The 25737-nt window shown below is 41.9% G+C and overlaps 4 protein-coding genes across 8 annotated transcripts in view; 2 read left to right on the top strand and 2 right to left on the bottom strand.

Annotated features, from left to right (window-relative positions):
* Window positions 1-1296: 1296 nt before the first annotated feature.
* LOC115049633 (soluble guanylate cyclase 88E-like) lies at window positions 1297-15851 on the bottom strand. Of its 2 annotated transcripts, none has more exons than XM_029512010.1 (19): window positions 9822-15851; window positions 9494-9699; window positions 9207-9347; window positions 8379-8518; window positions 8073-8207; window positions 7451-7574; window positions 7235-7354; window positions 6981-7065; window positions 6541-6627; window positions 5559-5676; window positions 4904-5033; window positions 4660-4806; window positions 4098-4244; window positions 3861-4017; window positions 3674-3783; window positions 3472-3561; window positions 2566-2724; window positions 2325-2462; window positions 1297-2170 (listed from the first exon to the last, which is right to left on the bottom strand). In XM_029512010.1, exons 2-19 carry the CDS (start codon window positions 9611-9613, stop codon window positions 2018-2020), a joined length of 2301 nt encoding a protein of 766 aa, XP_029367870.1. In that variant the 5' UTR covers window positions 9614-9699; window positions 9822-15851; the 3' UTR covers window positions 1297-2017. The 2 variants fall into 2 exon arrangements, with proteins under 2 accessions (XP_029367870.1, XP_029367871.1); XM_029512011.1 differs by having other exon boundaries at window positions 9826-15851.
* Window positions 11294-16372, top strand: LOC115049635 (myozenin-2). 2 transcript variants are annotated; one of them, XM_029512015.1, is made up of 6 exons: window positions 11294-11469; window positions 11922-12020; window positions 12998-13161; window positions 13727-13808; window positions 14442-14625; window positions 15376-16372. In XM_029512015.1, the coding sequence occupies exons 2-6, from the start codon at window positions 11936-11938 to the stop codon at window positions 15557-15559; spliced, it is 699 nt and encodes a 232-aa protein (XP_029367875.1). In that variant the 5' UTR covers window positions 11294-11469; window positions 11922-11935; the 3' UTR covers window positions 15560-16372. The 2 variants fall into 2 exon arrangements, with proteins under 2 accessions (XP_029367875.1, XP_029367874.1); XM_029512014.1 differs by having other exon boundaries at window positions 13727-13880.
* Window positions 15908-22197, bottom strand: rbm22 (RNA binding motif protein 22). 2 transcript variants are annotated; one of them, XM_029512012.1, is made up of 11 exons: window positions 22120-22197; window positions 20828-20881; window positions 20720-20749; window positions 20489-20621; window positions 20251-20351; window positions 19613-19785; window positions 18091-18291; window positions 17762-17926; window positions 17255-17343; window positions 16939-17067; window positions 15908-16676 (listed from the first exon to the last, which is right to left on the bottom strand). In XM_029512012.1, the coding sequence occupies exons 1-11, from the start codon at window positions 22171-22173 to the stop codon at window positions 16510-16512; spliced, it is 1296 nt and encodes a 431-aa protein (XP_029367872.1). In that variant the 5' UTR covers window positions 22174-22197; the 3' UTR covers window positions 15908-16509. The 2 variants fall into 2 exon arrangements, with proteins under 2 accessions (XP_029367872.1, XP_029367873.1); XM_029512013.1 differs by having other exon boundaries at window positions 16960-17067.
* Window positions 22198-24039: 1842 nt separating this feature from the next.
* Window positions 24040-25737, top strand: part of LOC115049887 (bifunctional heparan sulfate N-deacetylase/N-sulfotransferase 1) — a 39157-nt gene continuing 37459 nt past the window's right edge. For both annotated transcript variants that reach the window (XM_029512476.1, XM_029512478.1), the window contains exon 1: window positions 24040-24225. The gene's annotated coding sequence lies outside the window, so the exon portion shown is untranslated. The remainder of the gene's footprint in view (window positions 24226-25737) is intronic.

Here is a 25737-nt window from a genome sequence, read left to right as displayed (position 1 = left end):
TGCCATGGAAACCCCCCCCCATTCGTGGTCCACCAGTCACTTTGCTTCTTCAGTGCAGCCCTCTCTCTCTGGTCCTCCATCTCTTTCATTTTCCCAAGCTGTGCTCATCAAAAGGCACTGCAACAACATATTCCAGGTAAGGGCACAAGACTTCATTTGCTTGTTTTCTTTTAAATGTGCAAAATAAAATCATGCAGCTAAAATTGTAATTTGTAAAGAGCGATGCAAAATTATTGTTTATGCTTTTTGCTTGTGCTGATTGCAGACAGGATGATTAACCATCAGATGTAATTGTCTTGCTCTCTACTCCACGTACATTATTATCTTAATAGACTCTGATTACTCTGCTAATGTGAGTCTTCGTCTGTATTATTGGTAAAACATATCAAATATCCTTCTCCGTATGGACACAACAAGGTATCCCCAACTCAAGGACACACCACCTGCACTAACGTCAGAAGTCACCCACCTTGCCTCCATGAATCCGCAGCCGCCCACAGTGACTCTACAGGCCAATTTCAGGACAACCCCACCAAACCTCAGTATTCAGACCACCACGGAGCTGCTCCCATGGGGAGAAGTGCATGAGCAAGCCCACACCATCCTAATAGTGGTCATATTTTGTGTGGTTTGTTTACTGCTCCTTCTGGCCTTCGGGTATGCTTTCTTCTTCCACTGCTCCATCCGTTCATCACCTAAAGAGTCACACAGAGCCAACAGATGTCACCTGGATCGTGAGGATGCAACCTATAAGTGCAGTTCATCAGACAACCAGTCAGTAGGAAACGTTATCTGACTGGAACAGCAGAATCAGATAACAGATATTCTAATTGTCTGTCAGTGTATTTATGGATGATGCTGTTTGTTGTTTCGTTGCCAGTATGGGTTTGTCTTATATTACAACTTGTGTAAACCAAAGCACAAGCTTTGGTTTGCTCAGTACCTGTGTAATTTGATATTTATTTGTGCCAGTCATAAATTTTAGTCACAAAAAACGCAGGGTTTATTTTTTTTTTTGTGTTATTGATATTGTTATTTTTACTGAAGACAAGGATATAAGGGCACTGTTCACCAGGCTTCCTACTGACGTCACTGTAGCTTCAGTTAGTTTCAGGTATGCAGGTTGTGAAAGTCAGATCTAAGTGCAGGGATACGCAGTGAAAACATCGATAACCACAGAGAAATGTGTTCAAGAGGAAAAGGTATATGCAAATGTGAATGTGAGCATGAATGCCAATGCCTCTGGGTGACAAGATGAGACAAACAACACAGCAATCAAGAAAATGTTCAGCGGTTATCTCTTTATTCTCACCGAGCTGACAAGCTATTACATTTTGCCATGGCTGTATGTTTCCCAAGACTGATATGTAATAATGAATTCAGACATGCGAGAGGAGGAAGAGGCGAGGTGGGACGCCGAGTGATGTCTTCTCTCACAGGATGAATCAAGATGTCAAGTCTACGAGATGCAGCAGAAAAAGCAGCGCAGGAAATTACTGAGCTCGTGTCCTGCTGAACCACACTGCAATGAACACTTTTATGTCCTCCAACATGTTACAAAATGGACACAATAAGCAAGTTTTCCAGTTTTTAAGTGGCAATGGCCTTGAGGTGACTGATGTTAGGTATTAATGAGAAAAGTGGCAGTTCACTCAGGGAGCCGATAGAGCTCAGAGGAAGCTGTTAAAATAATCAAAGTGGAGAGTAAAATTGATGGCTACGACTAATTTCTGCTGTCAGAGCTAAAAAAAAAGCACTAATGATTTTGCCATGCAATATAGCACCACACAATGCTGCTTGAAATTTCAAACATTAACCGTTTAGTCCAATTACAAGAAAGCCTCCAAAAGGGCAAAATAACATCCCCACAAGTGCATCCCTATCTGGCATCTGGTCTAACATTCAGTGCTTCAAGTGAGCCGTAAAAAAAGAAAGCCCATTACAAGCAGTGATACAGATGAAGTACTGGCTACAGGATCGGCTAGCATCTGCTCGGGCGCCATTAAATTGTCGCAGTTCATGACACAGAGCACATGGCACTCTTAGAGCAGCGGGAGTCACAGGAGCTGTCACGGCACTCCAAGATGGAGTCTCTGCTGTCAGACTCAGGTGAGTCCAGTTCCAAGTGAGAGTCCTGGAGAGCGTCTTGCAAAGCATCCTTGTAGTGGGACTGGGGAAGAAACAGTTCATTGTATTACACAGACAATAAAAAAGCAATTGTGACATCACACCAACAGCTAATAAGAACAAGAAAGGGAACTCAAGGCTGAGTGATGAAAAAGTCTGTCAATCTAAACATTTCTGTAGTTGGTATACCCTCCCACCTTATGAACAGACATTTCCTCTACTCTGCACTCCTCAATTGACTCCTCCAGAGAATGACCCGAAATTTCCATTTTTATACGATGAGAGCGAATGGACTTGACGTCATCTTCGTCCTCCCCAGCCACCAGAGGAAAAACCTCGGGGCAAAGAGGCACAGGAGAATCAAGGGGATGATGATAGTGAGGCAACAATGCAAATGACAGCATAGGACATTCGAGCTTGTCTGAGCTAAATTTGTACCTGTCCCTCCTCATCTGCTGTGGCCTCAGGACCAGAAATGGTGGCCTTGCTGATGGCCTTACTGATGGTCTGAGTCTCGAACTGAGGACATGCTGCCTGCGCGTTGCCATCCTTGTCCCTCTTTCCTTTTAACCAGTAGGTTTCAATTTCAACATTCCCCTAAAATGGATAAGGAAAAATGAAAAGGTGAAAGAGAGGTTTAGGCTTGAGCATAAAGATAGTCTGATATATTCACAAATAGTAAAAAAAAAAAAAAAAAAAAAACTAACTACAGACACAACTTTGTTACAGAGGGGGGTAAAATGGCAGATTTTCAATAGTCAAAATTCTCTGATGAGGAACGAGTCACTTATGGTTTATTGAGATTGGCACCTGCAATCAGCTACTTCAGCAACCTCTGGGAGTTACTTTGCTGGTATTATCGCTAAATGTGCAGCCTCAACGTCAGACCCACTGATAAAATAGGCTGCCAAATCAACAAGCAAGCTGGAAATACCAACTCTGAATACTAAGTGGGCTGACTCCCCAGAGCCAAAACACTGTGAGTTTTTATTGTATATATATAAATATATACATATATGGATGATTGCTGATATGCAAATCTTCCATTAGAAAAGATTACAGCCTCATCCCTGGATATAGGTCGTGCGCAATTTGAAGATATTTACTTTTGAGTAGAGACATGAACTTTATACTTATATTTATGCATTCAAAACCCATTTTGGTGTTCTCTGCTGCGTATAATTTAATTGCTCCACTGGAGATAACGTAAAGTTCTTTGAATTTAATTGAATGTAATGATGTTTTCTTTATACACTCTACAGGCAATGATAACATGGTATAATGATGGCTGATTAGATGAACGTGATGAGTCAAGTTGCTATTGTGACTGTTTTGACAATTGACCTTGATGGTGATGATCCCCCTCCTTTCGAAAATGAAATGGCTTCCCTTCAGGTGCTCATAGGTGGCACTGCTGAGCTGAATGTGCATCTCCTGAATGAGATAAAGAAAAAACTGTCAGAACAAAAGCCCAGAAAACTGGTGCGTCACTGCCCTTCACGTGTTGTTCTTGACTTTCAAGCTTGACTTGAAAGCCCCCCCCCACCTTGCCGTTACTCTCCATGGCAGATGCGGTGTGGACTGTGTCACCGTGCAGGCCATAACGTGGCATCTTGTGCCCCACCACACCTGCTACAACCATGCCCGAGTGGATCCCTGCAGACAGAATGATGGCTTCATTCACTTCGCAGTCAAACACCACCATGAATACACTTAATATTCTTTCTACGCACCAACACGGATCTGTATGTTGTTGCCATTGGAAGGGTCTTTGAGGTGATCGATGGATCGCACCATGTCCAGGGCCATGTCACAGATGTTGTGAGCGTGGTACTTAGTCTTCTCTGGAGCCCCAGCAACGACCATGTATGCATCTCCAATTGTCTCAACCTAGAGGGAAACGACAGCAGCTCTCGCACAGGCGCTCTATGACATGGTGTACCACACAGGACGAACGTGCACACACAAACCTTGAAGACGCGGTGCTTCTCGCTGAGTGTGTCGAACAGTGTGTACATGGTGTTGAGCATGGACACCACCTGCATCGGAGTGATGTGGCTGCAAATGCGAGTGAATCCCACAACATCACTGAAGAGAATGGTCACATCTGGGAACACCTTGGAGAAAAAAGATATGAGAACTGGTGAGCAGGAATGTTGAGTGGGCAAGGACGCATTCACGGATCATTTTAAATACCTATAATGCTGGGCAGCATCAGGAAGTCACTGTAACTCTCATCCAGAATTTCATTGCAGCAGAGAGTTCCAACAGGGAGGGTAATAACCATTCGGAGGATTTAGGCAATATGGATGTGTGTGGTTGCTTGTGGCTGTGTGTGTGTGGTTAAGCAGACAGTCACTATTTACATTGAGTGGAACTTAAGTGCTAGGAGGTGCATTTTGTCGCCTTTGGTGCTGTCAATCTTCCCACCTAACCTTCAATAGAAAACTAATAAACCTTTGGTGCTTTTAAAGAGCACCATTAAAAGCGTAAAATCACAAGTGAACTGTGGGTACTTTGCACAATCCAGACCTCACAAGTGTTAACAGCAGGCTCTCCCTTGCGCAGTCTTTTCGCCACTGGTTTGGGAATCATCCTGTACAGAAGGTCATCAGTCTTCTTCATCTCATAGTCCAACATTTTCATACTCTCCTCCAGCTTACTTGACTTCTTTTGCTCCTACACCCATAACAGAGAATAAGGCAGAAAATTTACATTTACAATTACATTTATTTCATTCATCTTAGGTCTGGGTACAAAGGGTGGTACTGCGAACCTGTATGAGGGCCCTCTTCAGCTCTTCTGACTGCTGAGTCCCTGCCAAAACCAGGTCTCTGCTTGAGTCATGCATGCTCAGGTCGTTGATGTACAAGCCGGTCTTAAACATAGCACTCAGACTCTCCATCCTTCACACACACATACAGAGAGTCAGGCAGAGACCAATGCAAGAAAAGTGACAATATTGCAGTACACTGTATACAGCAGTATCTTCTAGAAATTGGGTAATTAAAAGGCTGTAAAACTGGGAGATTATTTTATGTTTTCTTGGGTATAAATTATGCATGTTTTGTCAATAGGATAAGGGCATTTACTTGCAAAACAAAATGTTTGAGAAGAGGAGGAAGATGTTTTGGTAATGCACTCTGTGGAAAACACTCAATTGCAAATGGGTTCCCATTACGCTCACAAGAGCTGCACTGTCTGATTACAGGCTAATTAGCAGCTCATTTCATGCATGGGAAGTGCCGTAAGAATGGGCCCCTGATTTGATTCACTGCCCGGGCTTTTTATTTCCAGCTTCATAATTTAGTTTAGTTTTGCTGCTTTTTTTTTTTTTTTGGATGTTTTACGTTTCAGCTGCAGAATTTTAATAAAGCTGTGTCTGTGTGTGTGTGTGTGTGTGTGCGTGCGTGCGTATGCGCCTGCCTTACACAGGAGTTCCCAGGAAGATGATGGACTCCCACTCTGGCATGTATCTCATTTGTCCTTTTAGTTTCAGGCAGCGGCTCCCATCGCCCCAGCTCTCCATTGCATTAGCACTGTTACCATCTAAAAGAGGAGCACATTCAACAGCCAGAAACACAGACTTTTAGAGATGCTTTAATTTAAATTTCAGTGTTAGCGTAAGTGTTCAGTGCTAATGACTGCACTGTGTTAACAAAGCCATCCTAATGGATGTAGCAGTTCAGCAGTTCTGAAAGAAAAGTTTAACATCTTTGTGAAAATGCAACTTCCCTCTTTTTACTGATAGAATCAATACCATTCTCATGTCTATATATTTAAAATCAAACTGGAGCCAGCAGCCAATTAGTGAAGCTCAGCAAGGCCGGAAACAACCCCGCTTCAGAAATGTCGGTGACAGTTAATGGTGTTCAGTGTGTTTTGTCCTGGACTGTTTTGTGGATAGGCGCAGTAACTTCCTGAGGTCTTGACTGGTTGCCTGGCAGCCACAGAGTGAAAACAAGTAATTGCTTCAAGCCAAAGCCACAAAAAAAAAAAAAAAAAATCCCCCAAAAAGATAAAGTCAGAAAGTCTCCCTTCTTCTTGTTACTTTTTGTACCAATTAAATGAGAGATAGCATGTTAACTGGTGGACTTTAGAGGTGCTGGTAGGTTGATTGTTGTTACTTTTAGACAGAGCCACACAAGCTTTCTTCTCAGTCACTGATGCTATCTGCTGGCCCCAGTATCATGTCTGACATACAAATGTGAGAGCATGATGGTGGTATCGACCTTTTCATCAAGTCAACATCTCTTAGCAAGAAAGCAAATAATCATATTTCTTAAAATTCAATTAGAGTGAAATAGTTTTGTAACTTAATGTGTCTATCTTTATTTGCTTTCATTGTCAGTCAGACTATTTAAGTGTCTGAATGTTCAGGTATCTGCCTTTAGATAACATAATGTCCATGACCTTTATAATCATCTCCAATGATGGATTGGAAAGCCATGAGCTCCACATCTACGTCGGCAGAGCGGTTGGCGTTTTCGTAGTCGGAATCTGTAGAAAAACAGCAAAAGCACCAACACTCATATTCACATCCACTAACTCTGGCAAACAGGACTGGGATCAACTCCACCAAATGTAATCAGTTTACGTTGAATGAAGAAATCGAACTATTCACACAAGTGAAAGAACTCTTAGACTCCTTAATTCAGCTGTTTCCCAAGTTAAATGTGAATGTTTGAGCTATGCTTTAAGAGCATACATCTATTTTAGTTCATACCTTATCTAAACTGAAACTGAGTGTGTCTTTTGTCAGACAGCAGTGAAAGTAATCCAACTACAAGCCTGCAAGTCCTTGCCCAGCAGACACACACCCCTGTGAGTGTTTACATGGCTCCCACTCTTACTCTGGACTCGGTTGTGAAGGTTCCTTTCTCTCTTGACAGGCTCCTTGGACATGATTTCAAACAGGTTGTTTGGGTGGGAGATGATCTGTGTACAGATTACAGTTACATCAGTGTTCTCAGCATTCATGAGCTGTTTAACGTTGCTATTTTCTTTATTTGTTTATAATCAAATCCTGCAGATAAGGTTTCCCTTGAACTGGCTGGCTCATTAATTAAATTTGCCAAAGAGTGAGACACACGAAGCATTGTCTTACCATGTTCCAGGTAAACTCCACTAGGGGGCGAGCCAGGAGGAAAGCATCATTGATCTTCTTGCCATCTAGATCAGGGAAGACTGTAGCCAGGCCCGAGCCCACGTTATGCACCACCATGTCCTGATCAAAAAGTCATTGTCTATTCTTCCATTTAACACTTAATTTCATTCATTTACTGACCTTGGGATGTTGATGAGGGCAACTTAAAAGGATTACCTGCCTGAAGACGATATTAAAGGGAAAGACCTCAAAGAAGAAATCTGAGGTAATGGGCAAAATCTCCTGCTCTTCCTCATCCTCTTTCATGATGTAGCGGTAAGCTGAATTATCAAAGTTTAGTCTGCAGTCAAACACACACATACATATTGATGTTTCCTTCAATTGAAAGTTGAATTCAAACAGTGGAAGTAAAAGTGCCAATCCAAATGGTAAAGGTACAAAGGTATTGTCGTTTAAACAGTTTATATATCAATAGGAAATGATTAGTTTTTTTGAAATGTATGTATGTTCTGTAATTTTACCCTTTTAGGTCTCAAACAGCTTTGTAAATGAGGCCATCAAGGAACTTAAGACTGACCACACAGTGTTTTTAATGAGAGCACTCAACCCACAAAGGTTTGTGAATTAGTTTCATGATTTCTATGCAAAGTCACAAAGGCTGTCAAAAAGATGTACTGAAAGAAAAAGTGATAAAAAATTGGATTAAAAAAAAAATACAGTAGTTTGTACAAGTACCTCATGTATAAGACTTAAGTAAATGCAGGCTACTTATTAAGTTTCCACCAGTGATTATAAAAAGGCTTTGCGTACGTGTGTGTGTGTGTGTGTGTGTGACTACCTCATGGTGACATGTGAGTAGTCTCCGACCATCTGCTCTGACAACACCTCTACATGAATGTCGGTGTCGTAAAACTGTTTACCCATCTGCCTGAGCTGACCCATAGCATAGTGCAGGTAGCCTTTCCGTTTACTCCTGCGGGTCACAGAGGAAGAAAATCCAACATCTTTCTCCAGACAATAAAGGCACAGATGTCAGTGTATTTGGTCTATTCTTCTATTTTTAACACCTGATGTTACATGGTCTATCAGTCTCCCCCACTGTGACCCGCTCCCACCCTCTTTCTTCCTCCACGTCATTTCAGACCTGTAGTGGAGGGTGACTCCGGTGGCAGACTCCTCCTGGCAGAAGAAGGTGGGGGGCTGCACCTTGGGGTAGCTGAAGCGCAAGTATTCATGGAGGTTGTCGAGGCCGTTGACAAAGTCACGCACATGACGGCCTAACACCTGAGGGCGGAGACAGAGAGAGGTGTGTTGTCTTTTGCAGCTTTGGATCTGAGGAACTAACTCCTGAAAGATGTCATCAGAGTAAAGAGCATGTTTGAAACCTGATCCATATTTGTGACAGAAAATCTGAATAATATTCCATTTGTTGTTTATTGGATTAACTATCAATTTTATAATCCATTTTTGTGACTCCTACTATGTCATTATCACTGAAAATCGCAAGGGCTCTTTGGTCCTAATTTGCCTGAAAAGGATTTAATGAGTTCTCAAACAAGTCAGATGCTGGTTGCTAATAAGGGCTGGATAGAACAACCGCTAACGCAAGGGGCATCTTCATTAGCACATGTAATCCACTGATAAGCATCTTATTTTTGAAGGATGTAAAAAAGGTTATACATTTCAATGGCATGCTTTCATTTTCTACTGATTTCTACATTAGTTACATATTCACCCCTCAGTTGTCACAGAAAATCAAGATTAGGAAAATCTACGATTGAAAAAAGACAGCACTCAATAATTTCTATGGACTGACTTGGCATTTTGTTTTGGAACAATAAAACAGAGTAAGATATTTCATATACTTTATATTTTATATTTTAAAGGTAAATGTTTCAACAGAAGCATTTCATAAATCTCACCCGTGTCAACTGAAAGATAGCACAGTTGTGAGTTTGAGATCTTTTCTTACCTTGAGGATCCTGTCATAGCCATACTTCCCTACAAAGCCCAGGAAGTAGACACCCCAGGAGTTCATCAGTTCATTGTACGGTGTGCCTGTCACTCCACTGGCTGCCTTTGCAATACGAGGAATCACACTCTCGCTATACACCTACAGATGTATGCAGACATTACTGCTCAAAAGAAGACTTTTTGACACTGGCACTGTTTAAGGTCACAGAAAATACCATAAAGACTCTATACTATATAAGCATACATACTGCCATATTATTCATTCCAGGAGCACAGACACTGTACCTGGTGGGTGACAAAAGAGTGTAATCTGACATCTGCTCTCTCTCTGACCAACTTCCACACATCATCCCCATATGATTCCTTGATGAAGTCGTGAAGACTCTCACATAGCAGCCCATACATAATGTCGCTCTAAATTGAAGCTCAAACTGAGCACTGTCAAGACAGCTTCCCTACTGATTAACTCCCAGCAGTCCTCCCAAAGGCACCTGCAAGCAAATAAGAAAAGTTCAGATTGAAGAATTTCTCTGAACTGCAAGCTGAATTTTAATGCATGTAGCTTACAGCGTTGAGTTATAAAAAGCCATGCTTAGAATATTGCTTATTTTACCTACTCCGGCTCGCAGCACCACCTGTGAAGTTTCAACTTCCTCAGACTAGCCAGCCACAGGGTTTCATCTGAAAGCCAATAGGTTGAAGGGTTTTAAAGGTGCCCTAATTACACAAGCCCTTGTCTCTGGATTGACCATTATTGTTGTGTCAGCTGTCAGTGCCTGGTGTTTGTGCACCTCTCTCTAGGTGCCATAAACACTCTGCTAAGGTCACCTCTCAAACACAGATGACTCCAGGGATGAGATATCCTATCCTATTTCTGTTTTCATCATTGTTTGCCCCTCGAAAAAGACTGAATTATGAATACACATTTGTCATAATAACTCCACTTGTAATGAATTGTTACACACAGTAACACACAGTCTGAATAAAGTGTGCACTGGAAATTGATTCTAATCACTGTGGCTGTCCAACACGCAGTGCAACACAAAAGTGGATTTGTTTTTGGTTAAAAGAAGGCTTCTAACCAAATCTGGTTTCTCTTTATTAAGTCAAATTGCCTTTTCAACTAAACAAACATTTTTGAATAAACCCTTAATGGGCATAAACTATTCCACTACCATTGTGTGTCTGAAGAAGATTTTTTTTTTTTTTTTTTTTTTTGAGACTCAGGATGACTCCACATTTTCTTTTAGGAGCTCGGAGGCTTCCCACCAGGGGATAGTGGTATTGTGGAGCAGGGCAGGTGCAAAATCGATATCCAATCTCAACAGGGATAAAGAAAATGTTTTTTCCCTCTCGGCTCCTACTGAGCTCAATGAATCAATTTGTGGGGAAAAAGCTGCTTGATAAAGACTAACTCGAGTTCAAAAAGGGCAAACCAAATATAAAGTTAAAGGCCATCGCTTGTGGCGTAACACACTAAAAAAGCTTATGCAGAAATCACCCCTGTAGCTTCTGAGCATTTAGTAATAATTGAAATAACATCATATTGTTAGTTACCACATTTGACCTATTTCACACTATTAGATAAATAAAGGGTGCGCACCTGTGACATCAAACATCTCACACCATCGATAATAGAGGAGTAAACTGCTGCGCTGAGTTTAACCTTTAACCCCAAACTGGAAAACAGAATCTTTAGCTCTGATCAGAGAAACCCCATCAATGTCAGTCTTTCCTGTAAAGCTGTCTGTTTGTGGGGAACAGATGGTGGCAAAGTCACAAAAAGCTTAAGAGAAGGGAGAAAAGAAAGATTGCGTTTGAGTGTCTATGTTTGCAGTGAGGAGGTTAGATATTTCCCTCTCATATAGCTGTCACTGTCTGAACAGCAGCTGTTAGAATTCACACACACACAAACGCACGCACACACACATGCACACTCACACACAGGGTAGGGATCAGATTTTTGTTATCAGACGCTTGAGGTCAGGATGTAGATTTTCATGCGTGCCCCTTCCCTGTCACCCTCATATACCACCCCACCCGACACCCTCCATCCATTTTCACTCTCTTGCCCCTCTGCTAAAATAAACCAAGTGAGGTAAGCACCAGAGGCATCCTGGGGAGGTTTATACAGACTGTTCCTTCTCTGCTGAGGAGTATCAGAGCAGAGCGTGGAAGCATCCCAGTTCCAGAACGGGCTCAACCACACTATCCCCCTGAGCAACTCCAACAACCGGCAATCAGACAGGCAGGAAGCACAGGTAAGGACTGAGTTCAGGGGAGTTACATTTTTTTAAGTCAAAATGAGCAGTGACAGAAAACACTGCTTACAATCTGAGAAAAAGCAGCCTTATATGGAAGACATTAGATCCTTCAATCAACGAATTTAAAGATGTACTGTAGTTTTACCAGGGTCCTGTTGGTGAGCTCCCACGGTAATACGCATTTTAATTTTAGATATAATGAAAATATTACTAAAGGCATTGTGTGAACCATCACGTACCTTAAGTAATATCATTACTGAAGCTACATTATATGTATATCGCTCAGTCACTCAAAGTGAAGCTGCCTTTAATGAAAGTTAGGATTTAAACATATGATGAAAAGCTTATGGTTCACAATGCACTGGAAACTTTAGAGGTGTGTTTTTCTTTTTTGTTACATTTTGTTAAATCCTTGGATATAATCATTAAGATGTCCACTTCCTCCACAGACACCAAGACGAAGATGATGATGACACAGTCTAATCAAAACGACCTGGCCAAACACAGGATGCTTCAAGCAAAAGCTCTGGCTCGGGAAGCCAGAGGAGGTGAGTGTACGCGTGCTTACAGTGGTTTTCTCCCAGTCACTGACAAGACTCTGGGAACCGCAATCAACTTGTGCATGCATAATATTTGAACGTCAACTGAAACACAAGTTAGCTGACGTTCTGCATCAACAACTGCCAAAGTGTGTGATCGCAGCCAAGGGCAGTCAGATGCAATAAAAATCAAATCTCAAAGTGTCTTCGCCCACCGCCTGGGGACACGAGGGGTGCGCTGCACCCAAATCGCAGGGGTGCCAGCATGTTGTTGAAATTCTGCAAGCATTCCAGCAGGGAACATCCCTGTTGCAATGTTTGTTTTCCATTGCCGTCCACCAGCTAGGATTTGAAACCAAGTTCCCTAAACTCAGGAAAATGTGACTCCCATCACAGAATTTTACACAGGCCGATCAAAGGCAACTGCTGAAGGGTGGCATAAGCCCGAATTTAACATGTGCAAAAAAGGCCATCCGCTCTCTTACATTAGTCTTTCATCCAAAGATCCTATTTATATGCTCAGTTTCCCATGCAACCCCGGACCACAACAAACATTACACACCTCTTGACATCATCTGGAGGCTATTTCAGAAACTCCAGTGTGCCATGGTATAACACGAGAAGAGGCCTTGAGCAAAAGCTATGTGGATGCCAATTTAGTGATGCTGCGCACAGTGTGGCTTTTTCATATCAGTCCCCCTCAGCTGTTTAAAGTTGACAGAAACAAGAAGATCAGAGAAGAAATTGTGATTTGCCAAAGTCCTTATTAGTCCATGTTACGTTCCTTCTCTTTCTGAAGGTTGCTGCTGTCACTGCCTTTGCTCCATCAACTAAATCTCTTGTTATTTTTATGCAGGATTGAATGTGATGCACAAAACCTAAAGCGTACAGGCTTCTCAACTCATCCCTCCATTTTGAAAATGCACAGGGTCATCAAATGCAATCACGTATTGAAACCCCTCCTTTCGTCTGTCATGTTGTGCCAGGGGGTCTGAATCTGGGGAAGAAGATCAGTGTTCCCAAGGACGTGATGATCGAGGAGCTGAATCTTCCCTCTAATCGAGGCTCTCGCATGTTTCAGGAGAGACAGAGACGAGCTGAGAAGTTCACACTCGAGAACGCAGCCAATGGTGCTTACAACACCAATAATGTAAGGAATCAACAGATGGTACTGACACATGATGACTCATAACCACTGCACCAAATGTGCTCTATATGTTTCTGATGTGTTAGACATGTCAAAGAACTATAATTAATAGCCACTGAAATCTGACTCTTTCCTGATCTCTCCACAGTGTCAGTGCAGGACATCTGGAAAATGCAGTGTTATATTGTAGAGCTTTAAAGATATTCCCAGCTAGTGAAAATCAACAAATGACATATGTACATATGAAAATATTCAGTAAAAACACAAACAAGGAAAAATGAAAGGATGTGGAACTTAACACTGCGACAATTTCACTTCTTTACTTTGGCTTAAAATAAAACTTATGGTGTGACATACACTTTCAATAGTTCATTTTATCTTACTTTATACTCCTGCCAACTAAATGTCTATTTTGTGAACTGACAAACAGATTCTGATGTCTCTATTTCTCCCTAGTGGGGAAAAAAATGCATCCTGAAATAACAGAGACATTTTCATAGTTTTCAAACTTTGGAGACCCCTTCCAGACCCAGCTGAATAATTCAGAAACTTTACTTTGTTCCTTCAGGTCCATCTTGAGGCTACGCCTCCACTGCATTTCATCCCAGAGCCACAGGGAGGAAAAGAAAACCAGGCTTTCTCTATCCCTGGTAAGCATAGCCTGGTCATGAACCTACAGAAGACTGTAGCAAAGAAGGGCAGTCCTGACGTCCTCGCTCCAGGTAAATGGTTATATATGGCGACGAAAGGATTGCCACAGGCTGCCACGAGCCATAGGACAAGTTAACCCTGAACGCTTGGGCAGTGCTAGTGCCTGGACAAAGTCTGCACTTCTGTAATGCATGGAGACTATTTCCATTTGATCTGTTAGAATGAATCTTTTATTTGGACGTGTGTTGAACACATATTTGATTTAATTATTGGCGGCGCCAGGAGAGTTGATTGAGATTCATTATCTGTGAGCATCTTTGCAGACTGCTGTTGTTTATTGGGCCTGACAGAAGTTGCTGCTTATAGTTTGACTGACAGTGAGCTAAACTCTGTTTATGAGCAGGGATTTGCGCTGAGATCTAATTGCTGCAGAGCCTATTGTTGACAGCCCTGACATCAAAGATATTTGTTTGAATATTAGATGCGCCTGTGCTGTTAGGGCTTGAACGGGTTGTGTAATTAGCTTCAAACCCAAGGACCTTCTATTGCTTTCTTTGATTTCAAAGCACAGCTTTCACTTCACCCATAGTGATGTAATTGACACTCATTGACATTAGACCTGTTTCCGTCAGGATACGCTGGACCTCTGAAGGGAATCCCCCATGAGAAGTTCAACACAACAGTAATCCCCAAATCCTACTGCTCCCCATGGAGGGAAGCTTTGGGAAGAAACAAAGAGCTCCAGAATGCCCTCAATACCCAGCTGCCCGAGCTCCCTCCAAAACCACAGCCTGTCAGCTACAGGTGCTTCAACAGGTAAAGCAGCCTTTCTTCACCTGCTACACGACCTCCTTCTCAGTCCATCCAAAGTAAATTATTAACTTCTAAACTCTGTTCAGTTAGCAGCAAAGGTATTAAGACTTTTCATCTCCAAATAGACCCAGACCTTGCTATGTTATCCATCACCATCATCTCCTCCCTGGGCTCCACTCCATGTTTCCAAAGTTTGAAAATTAATACAGTCGCCAGCTAGCATCGCCTTGAAGTGTGGCTACGTGATGGCTATTTTGAACTGGCTCTGGAAATGTGATCCTTTATGGGGGCTGTGAGCTTTTAATGTCTTCAGTAAGACAAACTACGCACGAAAAGGAATCACCTTTCTCTTGGCACAGAAGGAACTGCATCACACCAGCAAGGAAGAACAAAGGTTAAGCTTGGCCAGATGGAGAAATTGAGAATACAGGAAAGACAAAGTAACACTTTACTCAATTAGGACTGCCAATCAAATGGTTTCTACCAGTCAGTCTGGAACAGCCTGCCCCCATCAGAGGGATCTATTTACACCACTAAGATAATCATGAAATTATGAAACTGTAATTCAATCTGAGCTCTGAGCTAATGGTCAGAGCACCAGTGGGGTAGAAGGTCAGATTGGGTATCATTTGGCCAGGTCTTCTCGCTGGCACTTACTGGGGAGTGTGTTAGTCACAATGCCCAGGTTCAAGTTTCAATGCTAACATCAAACAAAATACAGTCTACTTAGCTTGGATTTTTCTTTGTCCTCAGATCTCCCATGCCATTTGGCGGCGGTATGGCCAGCAAGAGGGTGATACCAGTGATGAGTTTTGAGGCAGTGGAATCGCAGAACTTGCCTGGCATCGCTCTGGACCGTATGTGCCAACGACCCAACTTCAACAAAGTCCCCAAGGGATGGGGAGTTGATTACAGCCCAGAATCAAATGAACTATGAAAGAAGGGCTGATAACTTCAGACTGAATCGCTGACCTATCGTCCTCCTGCAAAGATGAAGCCCTTGTTAGTCAATGGGCACTGCAGCAGGGGGGGGCAGAGGGGCAAACTCCTGCATGATATAGAAATGCGCTACTGCTGAGTGGTTTGACCTGCTGAGACAAACTCCAGACGCTGGAATTAGTTCACAGTCCTCACAGGATGATACGCCCAACCTTTCCTTCACCCAAACAAGGTGTCTCAATAGCCAACTCACCTCTTCCTACCATTTCCATCTCGTACCAACTTTACACCTTTTTCTCCACTAGTACACATACCAGTAAATTGTTGAACAAATGAATACTTTGAAGTCTGACATGACAAAATGGGCCATTTTAATGATAAGTGAAAACAATACAAAGAAGCCTCACAATTAACAAGTCTTGTGGAATTTTAAGATTGTGTCAAATAAAAAAAAAGTCAAAGCAACTGCAAGTTAATAGGTAAAAATGCTCCTCAGATTTCACCTCCAAGTGATGTATGACAATGTACGACAATGAAGAGTTTTACCTAAAGTATACATTTTATATGTACAATGGCTCCAACCACAAAGGTCCTTTAAAAACATAACCCTGATCACATTGATCGGTACTCTTATGTGTGAAGCCTTACTTTTTTAAGTTCCGCTGTTTAGATGCTGTTGGTACTTTTTGACTGCAAGTAGTGACAAAGTCATCTGGTAAGATCCAGGTTGTTGTCTCTCCATACACAGATGGTACTCCTTCAGTTCATTTACTGCACTGTAGGTGGCATAATAAATCAGATGTTATCCTGCAAGAAATATCTGTCTTTTCTGCTCAGCGTATTTCTCCCAGGAGTAATCTGTCTCAGGTCCACTGACAGCCTCTGAAGTGAAAGTCCCTAACCAGGTTTGACTGAAGGACAAGAATAACACCTAATCATAGCACTGTTTCATTCTAGCAGCTGATCACTGTGGCGTGAGCCATGTGCTGCATGGGCACCCATGCGCTGAGGATCTTGGGAGGGGTAGTGGATTTGACCAGGAGGTCTCATGCTCATTGGTGGTGGCATTGGAGGAGCCATGGGACCCATTGGGTGGAACATCGGAGGGCCAAAACCTGAATGAGCAGATGAAAAGCCAAATTACAACATTAAGCACCTACTTTCACTGTGTTCAAATCATTTATTAATTTAATTGAAATTTTCCTTGCAATTTTGCTAATGTTTTATTTAATAAATATAACAGATTATGATTATCAAAATGATTATTATAAAATGTATGGGGTTATTTTAAAAATCCCATTCCATATTTTAAAGATATCATGGTACTATTCTCGTATGTGGTAAGATACATCTGTGAGACCAAGGTAATAATTTTACCTGGTGGAGGAGGGTTGATACCTGGTGGTGGAGGCAGAGCAATGTTCATGACAGCAGGAGTAGTGCTTGGATCAAGGTTAAAGTAGTTTGCAGGAGCCTCTTCATCCAAAGCTGGTGGTGGGGGAAGAGCTATAGTAAAAAGAAAGACAGTTATAGTCACTTCCATTTATTCTCAACAGTATGCATTCATCTAGTTCTGCATGCACAACTGTCACCATGTATTATACCAAGGTGACTGAGTAAATAATTTATGAGTCGAAAGAATTAGTTTTTTTTTTTTTGTATGTTTCAAGTCTTCTTGTGCTCATAGACTCACCTCCAGGCAGTCCAGGTACAGGATCAAGTCTAGTACCCATCTCACTGACACCATCTTTGATGCCCTCCTTCCCTCTTGCTGCCTGAGACCTTGAAAAGGACAAAGAATATAGGTGGTGTGAACCAATCACATCACTTGACACAAGTGCAACTGCATTATAAGCTCTATCAACAATAAGTGGACAACTAAATTGATGAGCTCTTTGATATGGTAAAGTAATTCTCGCAATGTCCGCAATAATATTTTAAAGGCACTGCTGTTAGTTCGCTGTACGTTTTAACAGTCAAAGTAACACTACTCTACTACAAACTAAATTTCCAGCATGCGTGTTCTCTAAGCACTACCTGGTGTTAATAAGCAGATTATCACTACATATCTTCACCTCTTCTCCTAAGTGGCTCTTCTTAATGAGGCTGTATGGCACAAGCTATTATTGCTGGTTTTAAATTCAGGAGGTAATATTGACCACTAAATGCTGAAGTTTAATGTTCTTGATGAATTTCTTACCTTCCCCACTTGACAGTGAGCCTGCGACCATTAATGATCAGTTTGTTGAAAGACTTCTCAGCAGCCATTTCAGCTGCCTGTCGGGTGGCAAACTGAATAAAGGCACACTGCTGCCTCTGGACTATGGTAATGGTGCGAATCTCACCAAACTGGTAAAAGTGGCTCCTGCAATAACAGATAAATATCCATGACACCCAAAAAGCTGGATATAAAAACATTTTAAGTTGAAACAATTGCCAATGAATTAGGCAGTCAATGATTTTATATTACTTGTAGCAAAACAGTAAAACCATCTCTTAGGAGCCTGCTCTGAAATGGTAAATCCTTACTTGAGATCTCCATCTGTGACAGTATCTCCCAAACCACCTATGTAGAGGGTGGTAATGGATTTGTCCTCTGGTGGGTCTAATCGGGGCATAGTAGAGGCGCGCTTCAGCAGCTTGTCAGCCACTGGGTCATTGATGCCATAGTAACGATCCTTTATGTTCTGGTCTGCTAGAGGGTCATCAGGATCCGTGGGCTTCTCATGCCTGTGTGAAAAAGGAAACCATGAAGGCAAAAAATGTTGAACATACAAATTAACTTGCAGCATAAGAATATGCTGTTTTTGTCAGTTTCATTCAGTAGTAAGTACTTCAGTGAAACTAAGAGGTGCAGTGCCTTTATTTTCCCTGTGTAATAACTAATTGAATCCAAAAGATGTGGGGTTTTTTTCTCATTGTTCTCATTGTGCCTTCAGTTAAAAGTCTCCAAAACATCACTAGCTGACTGTTTCTTTTACTATGTTTCAGCTTTCTTCTATATTTCACCTCTGTAGCCTACAATATGCAGTTTATTTTGGTGAACGTTCTCAAAACCTGTTTTAATTGTGTTTTTCCTGTTTTTGTGTAGTACACTTTTTTCAATGTCTGCATAGTTCCATTTCACCTGTTGTAGCAGGGGGGGACTTAATTAGTGACACAAAATATGCATGAGTGACATAGGCATAGCTTCATGGAAAAACTTGGAAGCTGTTGGGATGGTAAGACGTGTTTGGTGCGCTTCCTGAGTTAGCAGGCATAATATTATATTAATATTATTATTAATATTGTGTCTTAAACTGTATAATATCTATGCACTGCTACAGTGCATGATAATATTATACCTTTATTGACATATTTCAGAATTTTTGGTACATAAGATCCGACAGAGATTTTGCTTAGCTTGCATATCCTCCGACTCGCTGCAGGAAACTGACGAAGCCTATGGCGTGTATTGACTGCCCCGGTGCTACTTTCTATAGAATAAACTGTAGATTCTGACAAACTGGTGTCATTCAGCCTGTGTCAACCGACTTACTGCTACTAAAAATGCACTTCACATTAAATAAAGACTAACAGGTACTTATAATTACAGGGGATTTGAACAATCTACGATAGTTTCTTTATCATAGCACCCCCTAAAGGTGAAACTGCATGTGAGTATCACCTTATTTATGCCTGCCTGCCTGCCTTCCTTCCTTCATTCATTCATTCATTCATTCATTCATTCATTCATTCCTTCCTTCATTCCAACTGAGCCAACATGATACAATCCATAAAAGTCTGTTAACCAATGATGGGAAAACAATACATGCCATCTCAAATCAATTATTTTTATAAATTATTCTAAATTAAAAGAGAACATTTTAATGAAATAAATGTGTGCTGCCGCCACCAATCTCTTCAGCAGCATTCACTGAGTCCAATTTATTCTTTCAAATCTAATTGTCGCTGTGGTTCACATGTATTTAATGAAAACAGCTGCATGGGGCACTGTGGATCCTACTCTGAGACACAGTACTTGTTGCTCGTTTCATTAAGTGCCACTCACCTGTAGGGACACTCCTCCCCTCTCTTACACTCTCCCTTCACCCAGAAGGAGCAGATGTGTGGCCGATTCCTTTTGTAATATGGTGTTGTGCGGGCCAGTTTCAGCAACATGTCACTAGAGCTGGTGGCCTTACCCAGCTGGCCAACAGGTCGTGTGCCATCCGAATTGGCTATCTGAGGACACAGATTTTCAAATGGACATGCGCGTTGAATGACAGACAAGGAAATTTCAGAGAGAAATTTAACTTAGGGACATCCTGTCCTCCTCTTTCTACAGCTGGACAGTGTCTGACACTGTTAGCTTTCTTGTGCCTTTAAAAAAATAATAATCCAGAAACCTCTGGAAAAGAACCTAAAGGGTCACATCATTTGTAAATATTGTATATTCATAAGTAGGAAGAGTTTTTTGATATCTTTTGTCCATATACAATAGAATTTACATTAAATAACAATTAAAAAAAATGTATGGTCAGAATGTGAATTTATCATACAATGAGTAGCCATGTCAATTATAGATTTATATTTTTAGAAGGAACATAAATAAGTTAAAATAACGCTCAAATTAATTGATAAATATATTGTAAATTGTATTTTATTTTACAAAAATCTTTGTAAAACAGCTTCACAAAACAACCATACCTCTCTCTCCATGTTCTGCGTGTAGTACTCTTTGTTCACATCTGACTTGGGAACCTCATCTTTAATAGAAAGCCCAGTGTCTCGGACCTGTATAGGCAAACCTGAAAGAGGGAGAGGAGGGGTGGGGGGAGTTTGAGAGGAGAGTTTAACTCCCATTGCTTTGCGCCTTAGCAAACCATAACAAGTGTACACATAAAGAATATTTGCAGATTACATGGATTAAGTCCTAGAGACTCACCATATTCCAGATCCAGCAGACATGTCTGACAAACATTCTTCATTTTACTACAGGTCTGACAGACCTCTGTCTTCTTAAAACGCATTCGTGTCCCTGGACACCAGCGGAACACAGTAAAAGGCCGAGCACAGATCTGATGTCAAAGAATAAAGACATATGTATGTTATATATTCTGGTGTGAAATGGTGTGTGCTGCATTATAATGATTTCAAATATTTATACAAAACATACCTTGCATTCTTTCCCATACTTCTCTTTGGTCTGTAATATAAGACATTGGCATACTTTCAATTTGCACACCTATAACAGTCAACACAATAGAAAAATTCCCTCACTTACCATACGGATATAAGGATTTTCTCCTAGACAAGTCTGACACAAAATAGGAAAGTCCTGCAAGACAAAGGAAAACAGATTTTCATTGAATAAACAGCCAAGCACATTGTCTGTTGCATATCCAGCAGGCCACTGCCTTTAGCCTCAGAAACAGTAACTTGGCCTTGTTCTGTTTCAATTGCTAAACTGGGTGTTTTGGCAACATTACACGTGCAAATAAAGGCAGTGCAACAGGACTCATTCCTACTTTGCCATCTGTTGAAGGATGCAGTTTCAGTCCAAGTGTTAGCAGCTCAAAATGACCTTGCTGAAACCATCCCACTGACATCATCATCCAAACACCTAAATATAAGCTGTCCTTAACTACTTAGTCTAAGGTTACAAAGTTTATATTCTGCTGTCTTGATAAAACCAACATTGGCTTGAGCCCCAGGTGTGTCAACGCTGAACAGAGGAAACTGATGTGTTGCCTTATATAGGAAGGTTAGCGACGTGTGCAGGTGATTGGAAAAGGCAGAGGATTAATGTGAAAAGGGTACGCTGAATGCGTTAGATTTAATAGTTATCACAGCTTCAAATTAGCTCGTGTGTTATAACAGTTTGCTGGCGTTACAGTACAATGTCAGGGTAGTAATTTATTTGAACTTGATCAGAACAGAGAAGACATTTCTAGACTCTCGGTGAGGTGAAGAATGAGAGTTAAGGTTCATCACCAAACAAGCGGGCTTGGTCCTTTTGCTAAAGGCTCCCGCTAAGCTACATTTGCATCTTCGTGATAGCAGATGTACGTGTAAACCTACTCCTGACCCACAACATCAGGAAATAAGTGGATGCGACGAGCTGTTTTTTTCGGTTTCTTCATTTGCCAGGTATGATTCGCTTTTGTATGGAGACTTGGCGCACCAACATTGTATTATTGTTAGCCTGCTAGTGCTAGCTTTAGTTAGCCACGATGGCTACGGTGATTAAAATTAAGTGAGCGCAATAGCTTTTGTTTTTATTTTTCTCTTCTCTACCATCTCTAACTAAACATTTCTGGTGGCAGTGGAAACTGTTATTTAATACATATTTTAACGAATGAACGTTAGCACTGAAGCTAACGTCGACATGCTAAAAGGTATCAGCCACGCTACTATGAGCTAGCGGAAGGCTAAGCCAAACCATCAAGCAAAAGCTGCCCCTTTTCTGGCCAGTGGATCAACCTACCGACTACGTAAATACATGGGGTGCAGCTGAAAGCTACTAAATTTCGTTCACATTTTCTGTCCTGGACACGAGAGGTCGATTTAACGTACCGCATCTTCCCAGTTCTGTCTATTGTACGTGTTGGATCCAAGGGACGTCGCCATTTTGCAGAGTGTGAGCCAACCGGGCCAAGAATCGGTCCACAATGCACTGCGCCGGAGAGCCACGTTTCACCTATGGGTGTCGCCCTATTTCCAGGTAATATCGCCCTTACACAATGACAGACATAAGAAAAAGACATGCATGGAAACAGCATAGACTGGATGTAGGTTACTATGTTAAACAGCAGATCGGTCTGTGTATTATAGCTGCCACTACAAGCTGCATCTTAGATACTGAATTGTGTTTGCTTAGGTGTGTGTGTGTGTGTGTGTGTGTGTCTGTGTCATTGGGCGCACTGAGCATTATTTTCACCTCCTCCTATTCGAGTAATTTCATTTTTGAAGAACATAAGTTCTTGATGCAGGACTTTTACATGTAACTCACATCCCCGTCCATGTGGAAGTGAGTACCTTTTCCACTGTGTTCATGTGAGTGAGATGCAGACCGGTTGGCTGGTGAATGTGAGCTTGTATAAGCCAATTGTGTAGTCCACTTACAGTTTATCTATTCCACCTGTTCAGATTCAGGTCAGGGAGTCTTTACTGTGTGAAACTCCAATTAGTGGGGTAAAGGAAGTGTGAGATTATGGATGTGCATTAAGCCTTTAATGTTTATTTAAGGCCAGGGTAAGGTTGTGGAGCAGGGATTAAAGCAGAGTTGCCATCCTTTTCATAGTGAAAAACCCATTCGAGAAGTAAGAAAATAATGTTTATGGTACATTTAGACTATCCCCATGTAAGAAAAAAAAAAACCACACACTTCTATTCTCTACGGTTGGTTCTTTATGTCTTGGTCAGATGCAGTGGCTTTAGGGTATAATCAGTTGCTTTGTGCTCATCAAGTAACACAGATCACTGAGTGACATTTGGTCCTGTGATCATATTTCCATGAGAAAAGATTGAACTGGTGTCTCTTTCACGTCTTCTTCCTCCCACTTGCCTCACAGCCAAAAAGGTTGTGTGTCACTCTGCACTTGCTCTGTAGTAGGACATTAAATTAAACCTTCTGGGCATCTCATTCTTTGTCTTAATGAATCATATGACCCTGTCTGCTCCATCATGTGATGTGGATGAGACATCCAAAGCTGTTTTGAAGGGTGGTTTTATATTGAATTTAGCCACCTCATAATCAGAATCAGTAACCTCATGAGTCATAAGGTCAGGGAACATGTAGGTGTCCTACTACATCATATATCCTGCATCATTCATACACCTGTTTATTGTTCTCTCTTTGTACCAACGCTCAGCACAATAAATACTGATATCATTTAGAAATATTTTGTGACAGATATTACCCTCAACAGATAAGTAAAAGTGTTGCACAGCACCAGAAGCAAATGTCTCTACTGGAGCTGTAGCAGTGCATAGATATTATCAAACTATTATGATTAAGTATGAATAATAATAGGCTATTCCTTAGAGGAAGACAGGAGGGATCTTTAAAAACCAGGAAACAGATTCAGCTCTGAAGACCATGAATGCCAAACTGATTATACATTAAAAAACTGCGTAAATTCATGTTGTATAATCTGCATGGGATTATGAATAATCAAAGTCATCGCACCTTCCCTTGAGCTCCCGTCTGAGGAACAAGAACCATAAAAACTTTCAGGGTAATCGAAACTAAAGTATAATAAGCAGAATAAGCACCACGCAACATAAGAAGGACTCCACACTGCTGAGGAGGACGGCTGCAGGTGCCGCTACAGAACTGTGATCGCACACTGATTTCTTTTCTAGTTGTGTAGTATGCATTTATGCGCATATCAGAGAGAGAGAGAGAGACACATAAAAATAAATAAGTAAATGCGCCTCACTGGCGCCTCCTGTCGACAGTAGCGGGCCAGTGCCGGTGAACAGAGCCGCAGAAAGAGAGGGGCACTCTCACATTTCCAGATCTCTCCCAGCCGACTCCGCCGCGCCGCTTCCACATCACGGCCGACGGCGAACCGAGACGACGACTACGACGACGACAACATGCGCTCCGGCTGCTCGACTCACGCGTTAAAGTCAACCGGTCGGCGTCGTCCCAAACCCAGCTAGACCCAGACAAAGGTGAGAAACACGGACACAGCTCGAGTCTCGTCGTGGTTGTGTGTATGTGTGTGTGTGTGTGTGTTTTTTTTTTTTTCTCCTCCGGGTTTGGAGCTCGATCGCGGGCACCGCCGCTCGGTCTCCCAGGCCCGGCTAGTGAAGCGTTGTCTGGCGCAGCCGGAGAATGAGGCCAGTTTTTTCGGCCCGACTCCTCCGGACTCCCCCCCCACCCACCACCTCCCTCCGGTTGGACACATAAAGCCCGGGTGGTGTAAGCAGAGGCTCGGTGCGGCTTTGGGGCTCGTCCGTACCGCGGCACGGGCAGGAGGCTAACGTTATTGTTGTTGCAGCGGGTCATGTCGAAGTTTGTTCCCCGGGCTGAGCTGTGTCCGGTTCCCCCCTGCTCCGAGCCGTCATGTCGGATCCCGCTGCAGCCCCGGTACCAGACGCCGCACACCAACTTGTGTCTGTAACTTTACAGCAGATGAGATGTGCAGAGATTGTTAAAATCCGCTCGCCGTCTTTAATCGGCGACGACGTCGCAATTCATCTGCAAATGTCACTTTTCAGTGTCTGAGCGATGATGAGGCCAAACGATTTTCTGTTGCAAATTATAATTAAAGGTCGATACCGACTGTCTGCCACCTAATCTAACAGCATTGCACATGACAGAGGTGGACACGGGAATCAAACGATTTATTAATTATTTTTTTATCTTAACATTGTCTAATTGTCAAATGATTTCCCGTACCCCGAGTCAATTGTCAGCAGTGATCAGTGTGTCATCATGACAGATGATTCATTATGTAGCAATGCTCAGCATGCTACTGATCGGCACAAATTTAGCATTTCGAAACACTCTTCTTTTTTTCTCATCATAAAAACAAAAATGTAATAATGACTTCGCAATCAAATGTCCTCTTGAGATTTGAGAGGACATTCTTTGAGGCCAGTCTAAAAAAAAAATGCGTTCGCTTGTAATAGTTTTGAAATGTAAGTTCATATGGGGCGGCTGCACAGTGCACCAGTCATGCATTGTGCTTTCCTTCTTTAGTAAGTTCGCTTAAGTGTATGAGACTGCTTTGTGCCATTATGTTGAACAAATGTTTGTCTCCATCCAGATACGTGCATCAGTTGAATGTTATAAACACTTGACTTAGTCCATAGGGAAAAAAAGGGGGCAGTCCAGACCTGCCTGAAAACTATTGCCTTGGGGTGTACACGCATGCAAGCGTGCATTTATGAGTAAGAGATTACCAGAGAATGACTCACACCCAAAATGTGTTTGGAAAAAGTCAGAAGGACTTTCCCCTACATTTCGCTTCAGCTGCAGAAGTAATTCTTGTAAGTGAAAAGTGCTGTCCTTTTGCTTTTATGTATCATGAGATTCATTTTACCAGCATGTCACATTTTTCTCTTCCATAGCCATGTGTTGTTTATCACAAGTTCCACCCTGCATTCACAAAAAAATCTAGGGCTTATTCCATTTAATTAGAAAAAAAAGGCTGTGGTTGCTGTCATTTGTTTGTCAAA

This window comes from Echeneis naucrates, chromosome 10 (genome assembly GCF_900963305.1).
Source record: "Echeneis naucrates chromosome 10, fEcheNa1.1, whole genome shotgun sequence".
NCBI classification, from domain to species: domain Eukaryota; kingdom Metazoa; phylum Chordata; class Actinopteri; order Carangiformes; family Echeneidae; genus Echeneis; species Echeneis naucrates.
Note: the sequence above shows the minus strand (reverse complement) of the source record. Positions and strands in the feature narration are given on the sequence as shown.